General features: G+C 43.9%; 1 protein-coding gene and 1 long non-coding RNA gene across 6 annotated transcripts in view; one reads left to right on the plus strand and one right to left on the minus strand.

Moving 5' to 3' along the window:
- FGF12 (fibroblast growth factor 12) overlaps positions 1-18,406 on the minus strand; it is a 543,009-nt gene that overhangs the window by 248,807 nt on the left and 275,796 nt on the right. The window contains exon 1 of one of the 4 annotated variants that reach the window (XM_038583704.1): positions 1,080-2,080. The exons of the other annotated variants lie outside the window; for them this stretch is intronic. Coding sequence (XP_038439632.1) covers positions 1,080-1,278 — 199 coding nt within the window. The 5' untranslated portion in view covers positions 1,279-2,080. Of the gene's footprint in view, positions 1-1,079; positions 2,081-18,406 lie in introns of those variants that run through there. 4 annotated transcript variants of the gene reach the window in all.
- Positions 771-17,523, plus strand: LOC106558216. 2 transcript variants are annotated; one of them, XR_005383911.1, is made up of 5 exons: positions 771-1,441; positions 1,843-2,051; positions 5,478-5,859; positions 8,256-8,369; positions 16,963-17,523. It is a non-coding gene; the product is annotated as an uncharacterized LOC106558216 (long non-coding RNA). The 2 variants fall into 2 exon arrangements; XR_005383910.1 differs by lacking the exon at positions 16,963-17,523 and adding an exon at positions 13,131-13,874.

An 18,406-nucleotide genomic window follows, 5' to 3' on the forward strand; every position in this document is an offset into this window, starting at 1 on the left:
TTTTATCTAGGCCATATTTCCTTTCGGTTGACCACACCAAGGGTAAGGTATCTGCAAATTGCCAGTGATCCGGCAGGCCACACCCTGAGGATCAATGAAGCCTGGTGGAAGCACAAATCTGGGCAAGTCTGCTTTCATCCTCTCAAGCTGGCCTGGTTTGAGCTGGGAATAAGTACTTGGAAAGGTATCCACTTTCCACTTTGTAAATAAAGATCACACTGAGGACCAACCATGTGAGTTGAGGGACAAAGAAGAGAACTTCAGAAAGGCCTGAACAAGAAAATCTCTGGAAAATCTAAAGTTGTTTTTGTTTTGTTTTTTTTCACACTCCCTTAGGCCCAACTGCAGATACCATGTCTTTTCCTTAATGTCCCAAAAGAAAGTGCGAGTGTGCAAAGGATGGAAGCAATAGGGCAGAAAAGTTCATGACCAGAACCCTGGGAAACCAAGAGAGTGCTGGAGGAAGAGAACAGGAAAAAGAGGTCTGTGGACAAGGAAGTAAAGGGGCATGTGGGAAAGTGGGGAGGTGAGAACCCCCTGGAACCTCTGAAAGATGCAATATCAGGTGTTGCTGGAGGAAGAGTTAGAAAACGAAAAAAAAAAAAAAAAATCAGGCTCATCTGGTGTCTACTCAGTGTCAGTGTCCAGAACTATGCTAAATGTCAGGGGAGATAACGTTTGTTTATATTTGGGTCTTCAGCAGGCAGTATGCGCCATGGATGGATGGATGGATGGATGGATGGATGGATGGATGGATGGACGGATGGACGGGAAATAGAGAAAGGGGTTAGGAAGGAGCCGGCCGCCGCCCTCAAGGATCCTACAGGCTTTATGGGACCAGGAGCATCTAGCCAGGTAGCCCTCACCCTAGTCAAGCCGAGGGTTCATCAAGATAATGAAGTGTTTTCCTGAATGTGGGACTAGAAGCTACCAACTGCCCGAGGGTGATTGAAAGAGAGACGTCCGGAAATGAGGGGAGAAGGGGGGCTCCCCCGGAATGGCCCCAGGGGGACCCCGGTTCCCTCGCGCGGGAGAGGGGCGTGAGCTCCGGGGAGCCCACCGCCCGGGCTGCTACTGACCTGGTCTCCGCCTCACCGGCCTCTTGCGGCCGCTGCAGAAGCGCACTTTGCTGAACACCCCGAGGACGTGCCTCTCGCACAGGGAGCGCCCGTCTTTGCTGGGGCTGGAGCGGCGCTTGGAGGCCGACACCCGGTCGCTGTTGGACTCCCTCGCCTGCCGCTTCTGGCGGATCAAGGAGCTGGCTATCGCCGCAGCCATAGCTGCTCGGCGCGGCCCCAGGCCCCGGCTCCCCTGCGCGCTCGGGTCCGCGCTCCGCCGGGGCGAGGGCAGGACCTCGGCGGCCTGGAGGGCCGGGGCAGGCGCGGGGAGGCAGTGCTAATGTTTGAGGAGCCTGCGGTGCCGAAAACCCGACGCCCACAAGGTTAGTCAGAGTCTGGGCAGTGGCGACAAAATGTGTGAAAATCCAGATGTAAACTTCCCCGACCGCTGGCAGCGGGGGCGGGGCGGTCCCAGGCCTTCCAGTTAACTAGACTCTTGCACCCCAAACTTGCACCCTCCCCCGGCGATCCGCGTCCAAGGGGCTGGGGGTGGGGGGGGGGACTTTGGTCACACTGCGTTCAGAGTCCCAAGTGGAAGGGTCGGAAGGATGTCCAGAAACAACGAGCCGTGCCCCCGCTGGGGAGGCGCAAGCGCGGCAAGGTGTCCGAAGTGCATCCACACATACATACATAGAAAACCCGTTTGCAAAGCAGAGTCCGGGCCGAGGCGGGTAGCGTGCCCCCCGGTAGAAAATACTAAAAAGTGAATAAAACGTTCCTTTAGAAAACAAGCCACCAACCGCCAGCCAGAGAGAAGGAGAGGAAGGCAGCAATTTAACTCCCTGCGGCCCGCAGTTCTGGAGATTAGGAGGTCCGTCCCGGCTGGGTGAGGTCTACGGAATGCATCGCGCCGGCTGCGGTTCTCCAGGGCCCGGCCGCCGGAGTTCTGCAATTCCGAGAGGCGCGAAGTGGGAGCGGCGAGCCGGAGTCCGGGTAGGGGCGCGGGGCGCGGGGCGCGGGCGCGGGCGCGGGGCGCGGGCAGCTGTTTCCAGCTGCGGTGCGCGCACCTCCCCGCCCGCCGCGCTGCGAAGAGAGCGGGAGGCGAGGGGAGGGGGAGGGAAGGAGGGCCGGGGAAGGAAGGAGGGAGGGAAGGAGGGAGGGAGGGAGGGAAGGAGGGAGGGGTGGAGGGAGCGAGGGACCGACGGACCGAGGGAGGGAGAGCCTCGAGGGCCGAAGCACCCCTCGGGGAGAAGCCCGCGGGAGGCGAGCGAGCGCCGGGGATGCGCGGGGTCCCAAGAGCGGGCGCTCTCGCTCTTTCGGCTCGCTTTCTGGCACAAGACGGGCACAGTTGGTGATTATTTAGGGAATCCTAAATCTGGAATGACTCAGTAGTTTAAATAAGCCCCCTCAAAAGGCAGCGATGCCGAAGGTGTCCTCTCCAGCTCGGCGCCCACACGCCTTAACTGGAGCTCCCCGCCGTGGTCCGCCCGGGGCCGCCGCACCGAGCCGGTCTCCGCACAGGCTCCGAGGGAAGCGAGGGAACAGGGAAGGAGGGGGCGCCCTGGCGGGCTCGGGATCAGGTCATCGCCGCGCGGCCCGGACCCCCAGGCGCGCGCGCGGCCCGCGGGTGCGCAGCTGCAGGCGGCAGGTCAGCTGCGGCTCACCCGCCGCCCGCGAGGCCGACCCCCGGCTCCCGCGCAGCCCATCCCGGCCGAGGACGCCAGGGAGAGGCGCGCGGCGAACCCCCGGCGCGGCGGCTCGGGAGGGGCGGGGGCTGGCTGCGGGCGACGGCGGCTCCAGGCGGCTCCAGGCGGCTGCGGCTCCGGCTCCGGCTCCGGCTCCGGCTCCGGCTCCGGGCCGGGGCTGCCCACCGCGGTCCGGCGCCGGGAGCGCAGGCGGGGGCCCCCGAGGCCGTCCCGGGCGACGGCGGGGGCTGTGCCGCGCGCCCCCCGGGGCCGCCGCCAACTCGCCCAACTTGGCGCGCGGGTGGCCGCTCAGCGCCGCCGCCTCCCCAGGCCCCGGAGGGGGCGCTCAGGGCCGAGTCCCGTTCACGGGCAGGGGCTGGGGCGCCCCGGGCGTCCCCGCCGCCGCGCAGCCGGCTCGCTCCGCTGCAAACTCCAGGCGGGGACGGCGGCCGCGGACACCGAGGGGGGGGACGACAGCCGGCGGCCGCCGGGGCAGCTCTGGCGCGGCTCCCCTCCGCCCGAGGGCTGGGCAGCGCCCGGGGGGCCGGGCCGGGCCGGGCAGGGGGTCGGGCTCCGCGTGCGCAGGGGGGCGCGGCGCTCGGGTCCTCCTCCCTCCCAGGCGCCCTCGGCTCCCAGACTCTCTTCTCCTCCCCCCCGTCACCCCTCCCGTCACCCCTCTCCCCCTTCTCCGTCTTCTGTCTCTCCCCTTCTCTCCTCTCTACGCAATCCTACGTGATTGAGGTTTGGATGAGAAATTCTCAGAGGCAGAGTGAAGGAACTGCAGCTCGGGTCTGTGGCGTCCCGTCCCTCCCCCAAGAGAAAACACAAGCACCGGCCGGTTAAAGGACCCCGAGTGCACAAAGAGGGGGGCTAGGAGGGGGGAGGAGCTGAGGGACAGCAGTCCACCCTCTCTCCCTGAGGCTGGCGCACGCAGAATTCTCGGTTTCGGAAGGAAGGCAGTGGACACTGGAGAAAGTAACAATGGCCTTTCGGGCCCTAATGTCGAGCCCCACCTTCAGCTCATTTTGTAACAGGATAAAGTGCTTCCGCATCCTTGAAACCCAGTTTTCTTGGTTCTATCCAGAAAGCTGCAAAGCAGGTTCTCTCTCCTTAAAATGAGGGATCTGAGTGAGCACCCCGCACAGAGAGGAGAATGCAGGAGGGGTGACGGGGTGACTGTGGGCAAGGGCAGTCAACAACGGGCCTTGGAGTGCAGTCCAGGTCTCCAGGATGCTTGTGATGGCAGATGTTACAGAAAACTCAGCAGAGAAGATGCTGTCACCCAAGTTGAAATGCAGCATGAAAGGTTTTGGAAAGGTAAAGGAATAATCACCTTCCATTCCTGCTAGGGTCTGGACCTGGCTCTTCGTTGTATTTAAAAATCTCCCTTCAACTTGTCTTCAGATATCCCTAATCCTGCGCCTGGTCTCTCCACTAAGCATAAAGGGTAGTGCTAGAAGATTAAGTGGATGATTTCCAACAGAAACAAGTATATGTTCAAGACATCCGAATAGAGGGCAAGGACCGTGCAGGCCCAGGAAGCTACTGGATAGGGGACCCGGAGGAGAGGTCCCAGAACTCTCTGGATGTGGGCACAAACCTAGCAGAAATCCACTTAGGCAATGAGAAGGATTGAGGCCTCTGAGGCTGATTCCAGGGAGCACTGTGTCAAACAAGCCTAGGGTGTCTGGGGTCCTGTATATTTGGTGCTGCTGCTGGACATAACAGAAGCAGATGGAGGGTTTATGGGGTGGACAGCTAGGAGGAGGATGGAATAAGCAAGGCTCCGCAGAGGAGTGAATCCCAATTGTCCACACGACACAATCCCCTTCGGCAGTGCAATGTGACTCAGTAAGGACAGTGAACTTGGGATTCTAACTATATAGAACAAGACAGGTAAAAAAGACAAACACAGGCACATACACACTCCTCCCAAAGTAAAGCTGAATACATTTTCAAAAATGCATCCCAATAGGGCAAGGAACCAATTGATAACATTGTCAATTAGGGAAGTGTTCACATTTCACAGATAAAATCATTTTCCTTCCTTGGCTACCAGAAGAAACTTGTCTCATTGTCGAGGAAGGCAGGCACAGACAGTACTGGCTGGCTTTGGGGGCCCCTGGCCTCTTGCAGCTCAACACCCCAAAAGGAAAAGGTCAGCTAAGGTGAGGAATACAGGGAAATGGGCAAGCGAGGGGTGTGTGGTGAGGCCCTGAGGAAATCATTGCTAAACTTGGAGTATCTTATCCTCAAAATGGGCATAATCATTCCCATCTACCTCAGAGAACTGAATATGTATGTGCAAGCATTTTGAAAACTGGAAAATGCCAAATGAGTGCAAGAGATGATGACTGTTTGTTTTTATTTTTTTTTTTAAGAAAATGCATGATACTCTTCTGAGATGCTTTTTTTAAATGCAGATTCCCGATGGTTTCTCAGAACATGAAGCATAAGTCTCTGAGTAGTGGAGGCCAGGAATTTGAGTTTTTAACAAGTTTTTCATGTGTCAAAGCTTGAGAGTTTTATTCACACTCATACACACACACACACACACACACACAAACACACACAATGTAGATAATACTAGGAGGAAGAAATTAACTCAGCCTCTCCAAATCTAGCACTTCCACAGAATTGTAATCCTGTGATTCCCACTCCCCCAAAAAGAAAAGCCTGGGAAGAGAATGTGTGTTATCTAATCTTTGCATGTGTTGGGTCTTTTTTTCTGCAGGTTTATGCAAAGAACATAGTTTGATGCAGAAGGAAACCAATGTGGTGGCACAAGATAGAAGAGGGTGATGGGGCAGGAGATGAAAAAGCAGACAACACTTGTTTGAAGTTCTCCTCTTGGTCTTGACATGCCAGCATCAAGTCAGGCGTTTAAGGAACAAAATAAAAACAACAAGTGGGAGCTTTCTGAGAGTGACACTATTCCTGTCTTTAGATCTCTATTAAAAGAATGTGGTGTTTTCCATTCGATTAGACAACAAAAACTACTCTTCTTCTTGCACCTCTGAAGATGTTGTGAGAGTGCTCCTTTGGCTGCTGAGCCCTGGAAGTCCTCCTCAGCATCCTTTACTTTATTTACTACATTTCCTCAATGAGAAGAAGAGGTAAGTCTCAGGACCTCTGAGAAGTTATCTAGGATCTCTGCACACAGCTGTTTAGTTTAGAAGCAAAGTAGCTTCTAAACTTTAAGTCAGCTTTTTGTTATCCAGAAATTCATAACCTGGGCCACCAAATGTCAGGAATCTTCCTCCACAGTTACATGGGCATTTCAGCATCTTCGCATTTGGGCATCAAGAATGAGACCAAATCAGCCTACTGATGATTTAGGTAAAACAATTTTTAAAGGGCAATATCTCAGAGATAACAATACCTTGATGTTTATGATGCCTTTCTTTGACCAACTTGAAACTCTTACCTTCACAATTCTGAAGGCATCATGGTTGGAAGCAGTTTTAATTACTTTGGAGAAAGTTGTCAGATACACACTGAAAGGATACTTACGGAGTTGTGTTTCTATTTCTGACCTCGACTCAAGCAAATAAAGCATGGACAGTCTTAATCATGTCCATATTTTAAAAGCGAAAAACACAGAACGTTAAATAGTCTTTCCCTTACACACATGTCAAGCCTTCTAACTCCCACCATCAAATTCTTAGGGTCACTGTCACTTGAAACCTTGAATTGAAACCACAATCCACTTGAAACCTTGAATTGAGCACAGGGTACATACAAGGCTCTACTTTGGTTATCAAGGAGAACTCTATACACCCTCTACAATCTTCCTGCCCTCAATGAACTTACAGTACATGTCATCAGGAACTTACTTAACTCTTAAACACCCACTAGCTCTATGCTACTGGACTAGTTATCCAGTCTGTCTAAACCACATTTGCAAAACAGGTCAGCGATCACGACACCAGCAGTACCTATCTAACTGAGCTGTTGCAAGCCTCAAAGAAGATGTGATAATAACATAAAGTATTAGAATGAGCATGCTGTCATTAAAATATCCATTTAAGGGGATCCCTGGGTGGCTCAGCGGTTTAGCGCCTGCCTTCGGCCCAGGGCGTGGTCCTAGGGTCCCCAGATCCAGTCCCTCTTCCGGCTCACTGTGTGGAGCCTGCTTCTCCCTCTGCCTGTGTCTCTGCCCCTCTCTCTCTCTCCCTGCGTATCTCATGAATAAATAAAGAAAATTAAAAATATATATATCCATTTTAATCAAGTCCTGCCATAAAACCCAGACTTCCCAAAACAGGAAAACATACCTTGTGATTCATACATCATCATTCACTCCTGGACATGATGTATTTAATGAAGGCTGGATCTACTTGAAATGAATGATTAACCTTGACATTGTAATGGCAAACAAAATTTTCATTAGTGGAATATTGTCAATGTCCTTGCCCGTTAGGAACACAAAGGAGTGTAGTTCTGCTCATATATCATCCTTCTCTGAGATTAGGCCCCTGACTCAAAGCTTGGCGAACATGAGCTCATTGGGCTCTGACACAGCAAGCTTGACAGGCAGAAGAAGACCTTTTCTCCATGAATTTTATCTCATGCAGGAGTGGCAGTTCCTTTTATTTTTGCTTTTCTCTGCCAGATTGTCAGTGAAAATAGGTTGGCAAAAGCAATATAAACAATTAACTTTCTAATAATCTGTGAATTCCTTTACACAACACATTTCTTTGTGGATCTTTATCCAATAGTTCAATAACTGCATTTTTACATGTCATGTGTTTGGTTTTGATCATTTCTCAAAATAGGAAAGACAATAGATTTAATTCTCTCTGAAATACATCAGGGGTGGTGTCCTTATTGCCCAAGTAGAGAAATTATCAATGTTTCAAAAAATTTCTGTTTTTATAAGAAATATAAGGTACAACTGATGTGAGCCAATGCTAAGCACCCTGCAGCTCTAACTGCACTGTAATTATGAACACATTGAATCCTTATAACAACCCTATGAGGTAGGTTCTGTCATTATCCTCATTTTATAAATGAAGAAAGTGGGTCACAAAGAGGTTCAGTTGCTTAATCAAGGTCACCCACTTAAGAATTAGTAGAGTTCAGGTGTAACCCACAGAATTCATTTCCAGAGCGTCCCTTTTATTCTCTGTGTTACACTGTATGTCAATAAAAACATGCTATCATACACAATTATAATCATGCAATAAAACTAATAAAATAAGAAAGCAAATGTCACTTGCATTTATATAGTTTTCTACTGCTTAGAAATCATCTCCCCATGTATTATCTCAGTGAGACTCCCAACAACCTTGAGAAGAAAGTTAAAGGAACAATAGTAACCCAATTTTACTGACAAACTAAGACTCCAATAAGTGATGACATCCCCCAAGGTCACACAACAGATGAGTGAGGATCTAGGAGTTTAATCCAGGCCTTTTGATCTCAAGGTCTCTCACAACCTAAGATCACAGAGAAAAAATGGGAATGTTGAATGTCTTTTCATTCACTAACCTCTAGTACTCACTAACAGGGCTTCACATTTGGTAAACTGACCTTGAAGAGATCACTCAATATTGGAAGGGAAAGGACCCGAGTGTCCCAAATCTTCTGCAGCTTGTACTTCTCTCTGGGCTACAGAGCTAAGGTAAGGGGGCAACATTCCCACCTTTGGCCATGAGAGGATACCCTCTGATTCTGAGACTGTGTCCTCCTCTTTTGATCAGTAATTCAAGTTGAGCTTCATAAGAATACTATAGGGAAACTAAGTCAAAATAGGAATTAAATGGGTGCCTGGGTGGCTCAGTAGGTTAAGCATCTGCCTTCTGCTCAGGTCATAATCCCAGAGTCCTGGTATAGAGCCCCACATTGGGCTCCCAGCTCAGTGGGGAGTCTGCTTCTCCCTCTCCCTCTGCCCACCTCTCCACCTGCATGTGCTCTCTCTCTCTCATTCTCTGTCAAATAAATAAAATCCTTAAAAAAAAAAAAAAGGAATTAGAGAAATTTATAAGAGGACAAATTTCCATTTCTTCCATTCTTGTTCCTAAAAAAGTAGACATTAGTTTGGCTTGAACCTCATGGTTGGCACTTGGTTATTTTCCTTCCCAGCTGGATTGAGGACGTTAGAAAGTCTTTCTTCACTGACTCACTATCATTTTAGCCCCTTTCTAATTTCCACTGTCACTGATCCAGAGATACCTCTTCCTTCTAGAAGGGAAATGTAGCTGGAAGATCCTCATGAGATTATAAACCCATAAGGACAGGGAGATTACTGATTTTGTTTATTTTTTAACTCCAGTACCTAAAATAGCATTAAGTATGTAGCATGTGCTCAATAAATTCTTGAGTAAATTAATCAATGAAATTAATTAATTAACCCACTTATCTATCCATCTTAAAGTAAAAAATGAAGCATTTATTCTTACATCAAAAAACAAACTCAGCTAACTCAGGGGTAGTCTTAGTATCTCCAAGTTGATCATTTTGCTTTATCAAAACCCTTTAAAGTTGTCTGCCTAAATTCAATCCATCTGTTAAAATCTGATTGCCTGAGAGGGAACACTACCTAGATTTCTGCCCTTAGCAACACCAATCCCCAATATTTAGGTCTATAGTCTTAGTCTGATCTCTTTCTCTCAATCTCTCTTTCAACCTATCTGTCTCTCTGTCTCTCTCACTGTGTCTCTGTCTCTGTCTCTCTCTCTCTCTCACTGTGTGTCTCTCACTCACATACACATACACAATCACTTTCACATAAGAGAAGGAATATAACAATAAGGAAAAGAAACACCACAGACATCAGATAAAATAAGTAGTCAATTTTTAAACTCTCAGAATATGATCAAAATGACCTTAAAAGGTCTTGACAGTCCTAACATCCATGCTGTCAGCCATCTTTACTGAGCTTCTTTCTCTATGGACCATTCCTAGTTGCTCTCATTTCTAAATTTAGATCCCAAACTTTCAGGGACTAGATCTTGTTGAAATAGCAGTCTCTTACAGCACCCAGCACATGACTGACACTCAAACTGTACTATTAAAATTGTAACAAATTCATATTTTTGTCCACTGGGTGCTGTTAAAATAACACTGAAAGATCACACTGGTCCTGTGCTCATAGGTATTTGGTATTGAGTATGGCTCTATTGGAAATGACTGAAATACACAAACTGGTTAGGGAAAACTATCAAGGGATCAAATGGGAGTTTGGACAAGGTGACCAGTGAGGTCATTTCTAGTCCTAAGTTTCAGGAATTCTCTAAAAATGAATGAAAGCAGAAAGAATATGTAATTTAGAGTTAAATAATTTGTCCTTGCATAAAGTTACCTAGCCTACCTGAGCCTAAGTTTGTTTGCCTGTAAAATGACTGCTATATAGGATGTAGATTAATTAAAATAATATATTGAAAAAAGCACAAATTTTTAAAACAAAGAAAAATATGAATGAGTCAATGAATAAATGAGTGAGTAAATGGATGAGTTGATGAGTGGATAGATGAATGAAATATAGTACCTTTCATCTAAAAATATCTAAATTCACATTTTACGAGAAGCAAAATTGCTCAAAACCAAAGTAAAAAATATTTAGCAAGCTTCCTTTCAGAATAGTAGGGAAGCAAACAAGAAAATGTTTGAAAATTCTGGAGTACTAAATGAAAGTATTTAGTAAAATTCTCATTCACTTAAAAATATTTTTCACAAGAACACAGCAAGGGAGAAGAGATTCCATTCCTTCCTCCACATTTTGACAGCTCTTCTTCTCATCTCTATAAGAGGATAAGACAAGGAAATAGCCAGAGTTGGCCTTTAAAAGATAAGTAACTAGAAGCATTTACTATTTGCTGAGGACAAAAAATCAGGGAAAGAATGTTGACTTCATGCTAAAATAACTGGACATCACTATTTAAAACAATATTCTAAGTAAAATCAATTTGTGAAATTAGAAATAGAATTTGGAAGAGAGAATCATGACTTAAATTTTCTATTCCTATAAGGATCTAGTACTTTGACTAGAGCAGATACTCTGTAACTGTGTATATAGATTTGGTTTTAACTTGAAAATAATAAATGTTCAGGATGAGCAAGAATAGTCTCAAATTTTACCTTAAAGAAAACCTTAGGCAAACTTTTATTAATAGTGGTATCACCTTGAGTCTCTGATAGCATCATTTAAGTAGTAGCTATAATAAAAAAAGAAACAAATGTCTGATAACTATAGTAGAAAACACCCGGTCTTAATCTGGGAATGTGTTCCCCTTATCCCCTTTGTACATCTAGCACAGACATTGAACTACTGTTCTCTGATAATGCAACCTTGATAAACTCCTAGGGTAAACCAACACCATTCTCCTGGGGGAAAGATTATTCTCTAAAGTGAGTAGAAAGTCATAGTTTCAGGCATCAGATAAAAGAGACCTAGACCTGAAAAGTTACATTTAAAGTTCCAAAAAGGAGGCATGCCTTTCTTTCTTGTCCCTGAATTTTGAGCAATCCATTCAGACCTACAGTTGTTCTGACTGTCAGGGGAAGAGATGCTCTAGCAAGTAAAATCAGGCCAGAAACTGTACAGAAAAACAATCTCAAAGGCACTCCTAAGACACTGGTCTGGAGCTATGGACTCTGGGGAGTGAATCGTATCAAGTTATCTAGATGTTAGTTGCAATTTCTCTCCATGTTGTGATTTCCTCTGTTACACACTGGCCTTCAATATAGTCTTATATTAACCCCATTTTCATTTTAATCAAGCAATCATTGGGTTTTCCTTACAGAGTCCATATTAATTAGTTAGAACCATGCAAAAACATCAACTGAAAACTATGTTCAAAGTACAGGTTAAAAGTATCTGAAGAAAAGGAAGAAGAGGGTAGGAAAGACAAAGGAAACTAAAATTTATCAGGCAACCGCAATCGACCAGGGACAGTGCTGGGCGCTCTACAAATTATTTTACTTAATCGTCATGACAGTCCTACAGGGCCAACATCATTTTCCACCTGTACAATGAGAAAACTGAAGGTGAGAAAGGTTAGTCAATTGTCTGAAGCATCGGTCCAGTCAAGAATTCAAATCTAGTTTGGCAGACTCCAAATCCAAGGCTCTCTTCATGCCTGTCTTTAGATGATGAATTAATATGAATTAATAAGGAGACCGTTTATATTCTTGAAGTGTTAAAAAAAAGTTAGGATTGCCATGGACTAAGGCCATTCAGAATCTCAGTCAGAGGCATCCAGACTAGTTGTTTCCTGATGATCATGGCCTCATTTGAAGTACTAGTTTAATAACTAGAGCCAAGGAAAGAAAAATTGAAAGAAGTGATGTCTATCTCCAAGTGTCTAAAGATGTTTTTCTTGGAAAAAGAAAGAGGTATCCTGTGTACCCAGAGGCAAACCTGGGTTCAGTTAAGCAGTTTTATACAAGAAAGTGCAGCTCAACAGTGAAATAGACGGTTTCACAAAAAGGGGAAGTGAGCTCCCCATCATCAGAGACATTCAAGTAAGAGCAATACCAGAGGAAGTATTGGAGGAGGGTTCCACGAGCTGAGATGCATATTCTATAAAATGGTTACAGTTAGCACTGCTGGGGTGGAAAATAAAACAGAATCACTGTAGGCTGAATCCAAGGCAATACTTGAAAAAAAAAAATTTTTTTTTTTAAGAAATTTAAAAGACAAGGGTGAATGAATGATCAAACTGATTCCTAGTGAAAACATGATGGTAAAATGGTACAAGATGTGAGATTCAAGGAGACCGTCAAGGAAGACATATCAAGATAACCATGTGATGAAAGCACACGGCTAACAGTTACCTTATATGGTGTATTAAGATGGCTTAGCTGATTAAAGGCGTTGCTCCTCAATGAACAGTTGAGCAGTTAAAGGATCATGTTCCGATGAGGTACAGTATTCTAGAGCAAGGAAAAGGAGACCTGAACCTATTAAAATATAAGTGAGAAAAGCTCCCCAGGAAAGGCCAGAGTCAAAAGCCTCCAAGGTGTTAGTTAAAAGTATAGTGGATTCTGTGGAGGACAGTCACAGAATTCCTTCTGGATTCCTGTGTAGAAAAGATCACACTTGAGATAAGAGATTTTAAAGTAACCAAAAGCTAACAGCTTAAAGGTGAACAGAGAACCAAAGGGAAATGATTTGCAGGGCAAAAGATATTATTAGGAACTCTATGAAGGTTCCCTGCATAGAAGGTCTTGTGTAGGTAAACTGTTAGGGTCATAATGGAAATATGAAAAGCAAATAGTTATCGGCCTCCAGTTGCAATTGTCTACTACAAGACCTACCATTTCTACTATCAGTAATCATAGAGAAATCTGGAGATTCAATTTATGGTAGAAAGAAGGACATATTTAAATCTATGTACACATTCACAGCTTTTAATATAGTATCTTTGATTTCATTTTTTAGAAAGAAAAAGGAGAATCACAACTCCGGAAAACTCAAAACCAATTTGAGAAAACTTAGTATAAACTGAGAAAAATTCTTACAAAATGATTTCTCAACTCAATGTTCCAAAACACAGGAAGGAAGATGGAATGACAGTAGAAGGTGGATCGACAGTTGTCATATTTGTGATGTCAGAGATTTGAAAAGCCAATCATCTTGTTGCCTGATGTGCAATTTTTAACTTATTATACACACGGTAATTGGAAAGTATAAGCACGTGTCCCACAGAGTGACATTTTTGAGAAGAAAATTGCGTGACCATAGAAAGGTCATTTAACCTCTATCAGTTTACTCCTCTATAAAATGAGAAATTTTAAAAAGAGTAACAGATGATCTTTACATTTTGAAGCCTCCAATGGAAGGTTACTTTTGGAAGGGTCTTGGAACCAGGAGTGACATTCAATTTTAGGGATTCTAAACAACAACAAAAAATAATATATAATCTAAACTGCCCAAATATTTTCAACGTGACCACTTACTTGAAAAAGAAAGGACACTAGTAACTGTAGCAAAGACTGTCATGAGAATAAATGACCCCAATTTCAACGTTACTCTCTAAAGCAGCTAAATTCTCCCAATTTTCGTTTAGACTTGATCCTCTATTGCTGAGTGGGTGGAGGTGGAGGAGGAATGAGAAATGATGAAGTGCTCTGTTACTCGTGAGGATGGCACAAAACAAAATAAAGCTATTCCCATCTAGTTGAACTTTGGAGGTTGCGTTTTCTTCTTCCTTTGTACCATATCTAAATAGATCAGGAAATTTTAGATGACTCTTAATAAGCAGTTTTGTAATAATTCATATCAAAGAAAGAGATAATTCTACAATGAGGAGAGTCAACAGAAGCAATATGTTTTAATAGGCTTACTCTTAGCTGGACTTGAAATCTCATTCTCATGCTATTTGCTCAATATGGAAACTTGGACAGATTATTCCTCTTCTCTATCTATTTTCCCATTCTGAGAATGAGATAAACCAAATGATCACTAAGATCCCTTCTCTCTCTAAAATTCTCTGGTTCTAATTATAATGCTCACCACATCACAAAAAGTCACAAAAAGCAGACTAGGATTCTCCCTTTGATCCTCCAAAGTAACTTTGGGGTGGTTAACTAAAATAAAAAGAAGGGTTGGTTATCCTTCATCCCTCAGGCCCATGACTAAGATGTCCTTAGTCCCCAGAAGAACGAAACCTGACAGGTTATCTTTTACCACAAAGCACTTCTCCATAACTCTGGATAAAGGCAATAATAATTAAAGTAAATACTTCTAGAGTACTAATTATTTACCAGAAACTGGTCTAAGTACAAGTGTCAATTATTTAATTTTCATAACAACCCTACTAAGTAGGCACTGCTATTATCAACAAGGAAACAGAGGAACAAAGAACTTAAGCAAGTTAGCTAAGTTATACTTCTAGGAAAGAGAATGGCCAGGATTTGAACACAGGACTTTGGGATCCAGCCTTTTACTAATAGATCAGTCACCTCCCAGTTGTGTTGCTGATGGTAGCAAGGAGAAGGAAGGGGTAGTGTGCTGGTGATGGTGCTAGCCGTTGCAGCTTTTCTCTATTGCTCTATATGAAAAGAAAAGAGGTACTTGGCAGGGTGGGAAAGCCTGATATGAAAAATGCTCTCAACTAGGAAAGGTTGGAAGTAGGCCCATACTTTCTCCTAAATAGCTAAAGATATGTATGAACTGAGAGATTAGATTGAGAACAAGCCATATCACATTTTACGATTTAAGTGTTTTTCAAGCATTTAATCCTCACAGTTATCCTGTGGGATTAGCATGATAGATATTATTATTATTCTACTATTACAGAACAAGACACTGAAAGAGGAGAAAATTCAATTAGTCAAGTTGATAGCTAATTAGTGAAGAAATCAGAACTTCAATCTGTTACCTTCCAAAGGGATGTCCTCTCCACTCTATCATGTTGGTTCTATTAACCCTTTCCAGCTCTCCCACGGAACTCCGATCCATGGTGCAAATCTTCCTCTCTCTATTTTCCCTTGATTGCTCAATCTAGAAATTCACCAGAGAGGATGCTGGCGGGTCTGAGCTCATTCAGAATGTCTTACCATGATTTGTCATATGGCTGCCTTTGTGGGCAGAATGCTAACCATCCAATATCACATTGCTGTCCTGCAATCAGAAAATAATCCTCAGTACTGACATCTCCCTCCGTTTATAATCCTAGCTGAGCCCTGTAATAGCACAGCATCTCACTTCTACTTCCTTAAAAATTGTGAGCAAGACTTACTCTGCTTTTGAAGCTGAATCAGGCCTAAATGTGTGCTCCCTAATTTTCTTCTTTGTTAGAGAGCCCCCTGTTGCATAATCTGTGTAATTAAAATGTGTATGGCTTTGCTAACCAATTCTCCTAGAGCCGGTCAAATTGTGTAAGACTTAAAAAGAATTATACTGGCAGTATCCATAAAATGCCGACCTCTGATTTTCTTTTCAGGGTATTCAGTCTTAGGGAGCCACTGTATAAGTATGTATCTAAAAAAGCAACTTAACGCAGCATTAAGTCACTAAATTCTGGAGGTTTGCATTTTAATGCATAACTGCTGTTAGCGTATTGAGAGAGCCTGGGCAAACAGCTTAACCTTTTTGTTCCTTAGGACCATTTGGAAAATGAAAATAGTAGACTTTCATTATAAAGATTTATATAGAATCACTGAACATAAGAACTGGGATGGAAGGAACCCTAAGAATCATCCAGGTCAATACTCTCATTTAAAAGCTTATGAAATTGAAGACTGAGAAAGATGTAGCCATACCCTAGGTTACATAGCTACTGGTAGCTTAAACCAAAATACAGTTCAGGCTCTCGGATTCTAAGCTCAGTCGTCTCTCTGGTATCAAATATGATTTTTTACCTGAAGATATTATTTCAGGCTTTCTTTTAAAAGAAGACAAACAAAATTGAACACCAATAAAAAATAAATTTATAATAACAAAAATAATTTAAAAAAATAAAAGAAGACTAACAAGGGCACCTGCGTGGCTCAGTCACTTGGGCATTTGACTCTTGGTTTCAGCTCAGGTGGTGGTCTGGGGAGGCTCATGTCATGAGACTGAGCCCCACACCAGGCTCCACACTCAGCATGGAGTCTGTTTGAGATTCTTTCTCTGTTCTTTTCCTTCCCCTCCCTCCCCTCTCTGCTCACCACCTCTCCCCTACCCACTCACACAGTCTCTCAAGTAAATAAATAAAATCTTAAAAAAAAAAGAAGACAAACAAATAAAAAGGGAGATGTATAGCATGCTTACCACTCAATCCTCACAATCACTTAGCAAGTTATTTATTATTAATGTTATCATACACCTGATTTAAATAGGCACAAACAAGCTCAGTCTGCCTAGGGTATTGGCCAAGGTTAAATTCATGATTAATGATGGCATTTGCACACCACCTCTGATCTTGATTTGAAATTCTTTATTGCCATCTTTGGACCTTTCCTCACCCTCCCCCATTTAAGCTTACCTGTTAGGCAATATCAAATGATTTCTACAATCCTCATTAAAGAATGCTAACAGTATCCCCCAAATGCCCCCAACTAGCATATAAGGTAGGCATTTTCTTCTCTCTGTCTCACTGCCCACATCCCCTCATCCTCTTCATTCAACATCTATTTTCAAACAAAACAGGATTCTTTAGTACCACAGGAATTTCTCTTACTGGTTTATTGCATAGGATAAAAGACTCATAATTCTCTTTGTAACCGTACAAGTATCATCAAAATACAGAATTCTTTGTGATGCTAATGAGAATTTTCCTCACCAGGTAGTATTGCTTGCAAAACATCTGGTGCAACATGCCAAGAATACACGCGAGCTGAAAGGCGGGACACTAACCTTGCCTCAGGATCTTCTCTGCCAGGAAATTTCACGGCAGACTCGGCCTTTAATACACGTATTGCATACTGTAGCATCTGATAGCCACATGAATAACTTCCTTAATTAGTTCACCCTCGTGCTCTTTGGATTCAAAGATTAAATTAAATGCAAAACTTGCAAATCATTATTGGAGTATTCATTAGCCTGCAAGTCATCTTTAAAAACAACCATAGCTTGGGGAAAATTTGGCGAAGACATGAATTTGCCTACATCTTAAACATATGTAATTTGACTCACATATCAGGATCATCCGCAAATGGATGTATTTGTTCTCTGCAACTAGTCACCCCCAGTGTATCTGTCTGTGTATGTGTGTGTGTGTATACAATCTGTGTATATATAATTATATATATGTACTTATGTGTAACTTTTAATGCTAAGGTAAGAAGATTGGTGAAGGAATGAAATATGATCTGTTGCCAAGTCTCCTACTAAAGTATTGATTTTCCTTTCTTTCTGCATCTCTCTATACTTCTATTTTTACCTAGCTACACATTTTATCTATCCCTCCATCCCTCAGCCACTGGGCACTTACTAAAAGCCAAACTGCATAGCACATGAGGGTTATAGAGAAAATCAAACACTGTTTATTCCCTTGGAGAACTTACTGTCTAGTGGATAAGCCTGTCATTCTACATGATGACAGAATGATACACGTGCCACTGAGAGGCGGGCTCTATGCTGAGATGAACCCCACTCCCAACAGGAAGCGACCCTGCAAGGTTTCATCAGGGAGAATGATGGGAGAATGTCCCACTCAAGAATAACTGGGATGTGGCCTCCCAGGAAATGGGCTAAGGAAAGCCTTCCAAGCAGAAAAAAAAAAGAGAAAAGCACAAAGGTATCCAACATCGTGGTGAGGTCAGGCTGTGAAATCCGCTAGCACAGGGAACTGGTGTGTCTTGTTATATCTCACGTATCAAGCTCAGGATTAATAAAACTAAACTGATCAAACAAAACAATAGCTGAATGAACAGTATTTGAAGAGCGTTGATAGTTCGTTGGATTCAGAGAATCAGATATATGGAGACATACCTTAGAATCAGTTTCCGAGAACACCACGTATTGCTATGGAATTTGTGCTTTATCTTGAAAGCAGCAGAAAGCTATTAAACGTCTTTAAAAGTGGCTACAATATAATTTAACCAATAAAGTCGTGTACTATTGCATCTTTTAATAAAAGCAATTGGGATAAGTATGGTACAACGGAGTTAGCAGCAATCAGATTCAATCATTACATTAAAATTAAATTACATTAAACTAAAATTCAGTATGCAGAAATTATATGCGGATGGAAATGCCTTACTACTTTCTTACATGGATATATATAA

Source organism: Canis lupus, chromosome 34 (genome assembly GCF_011100685.1).
Source record: "Canis lupus familiaris isolate Mischka breed German Shepherd chromosome 34, alternate assembly UU_Cfam_GSD_1.0, whole genome shotgun sequence".
Taxonomy (NCBI): domain Eukaryota; kingdom Metazoa; phylum Chordata; class Mammalia; order Carnivora; family Canidae; genus Canis; species Canis lupus.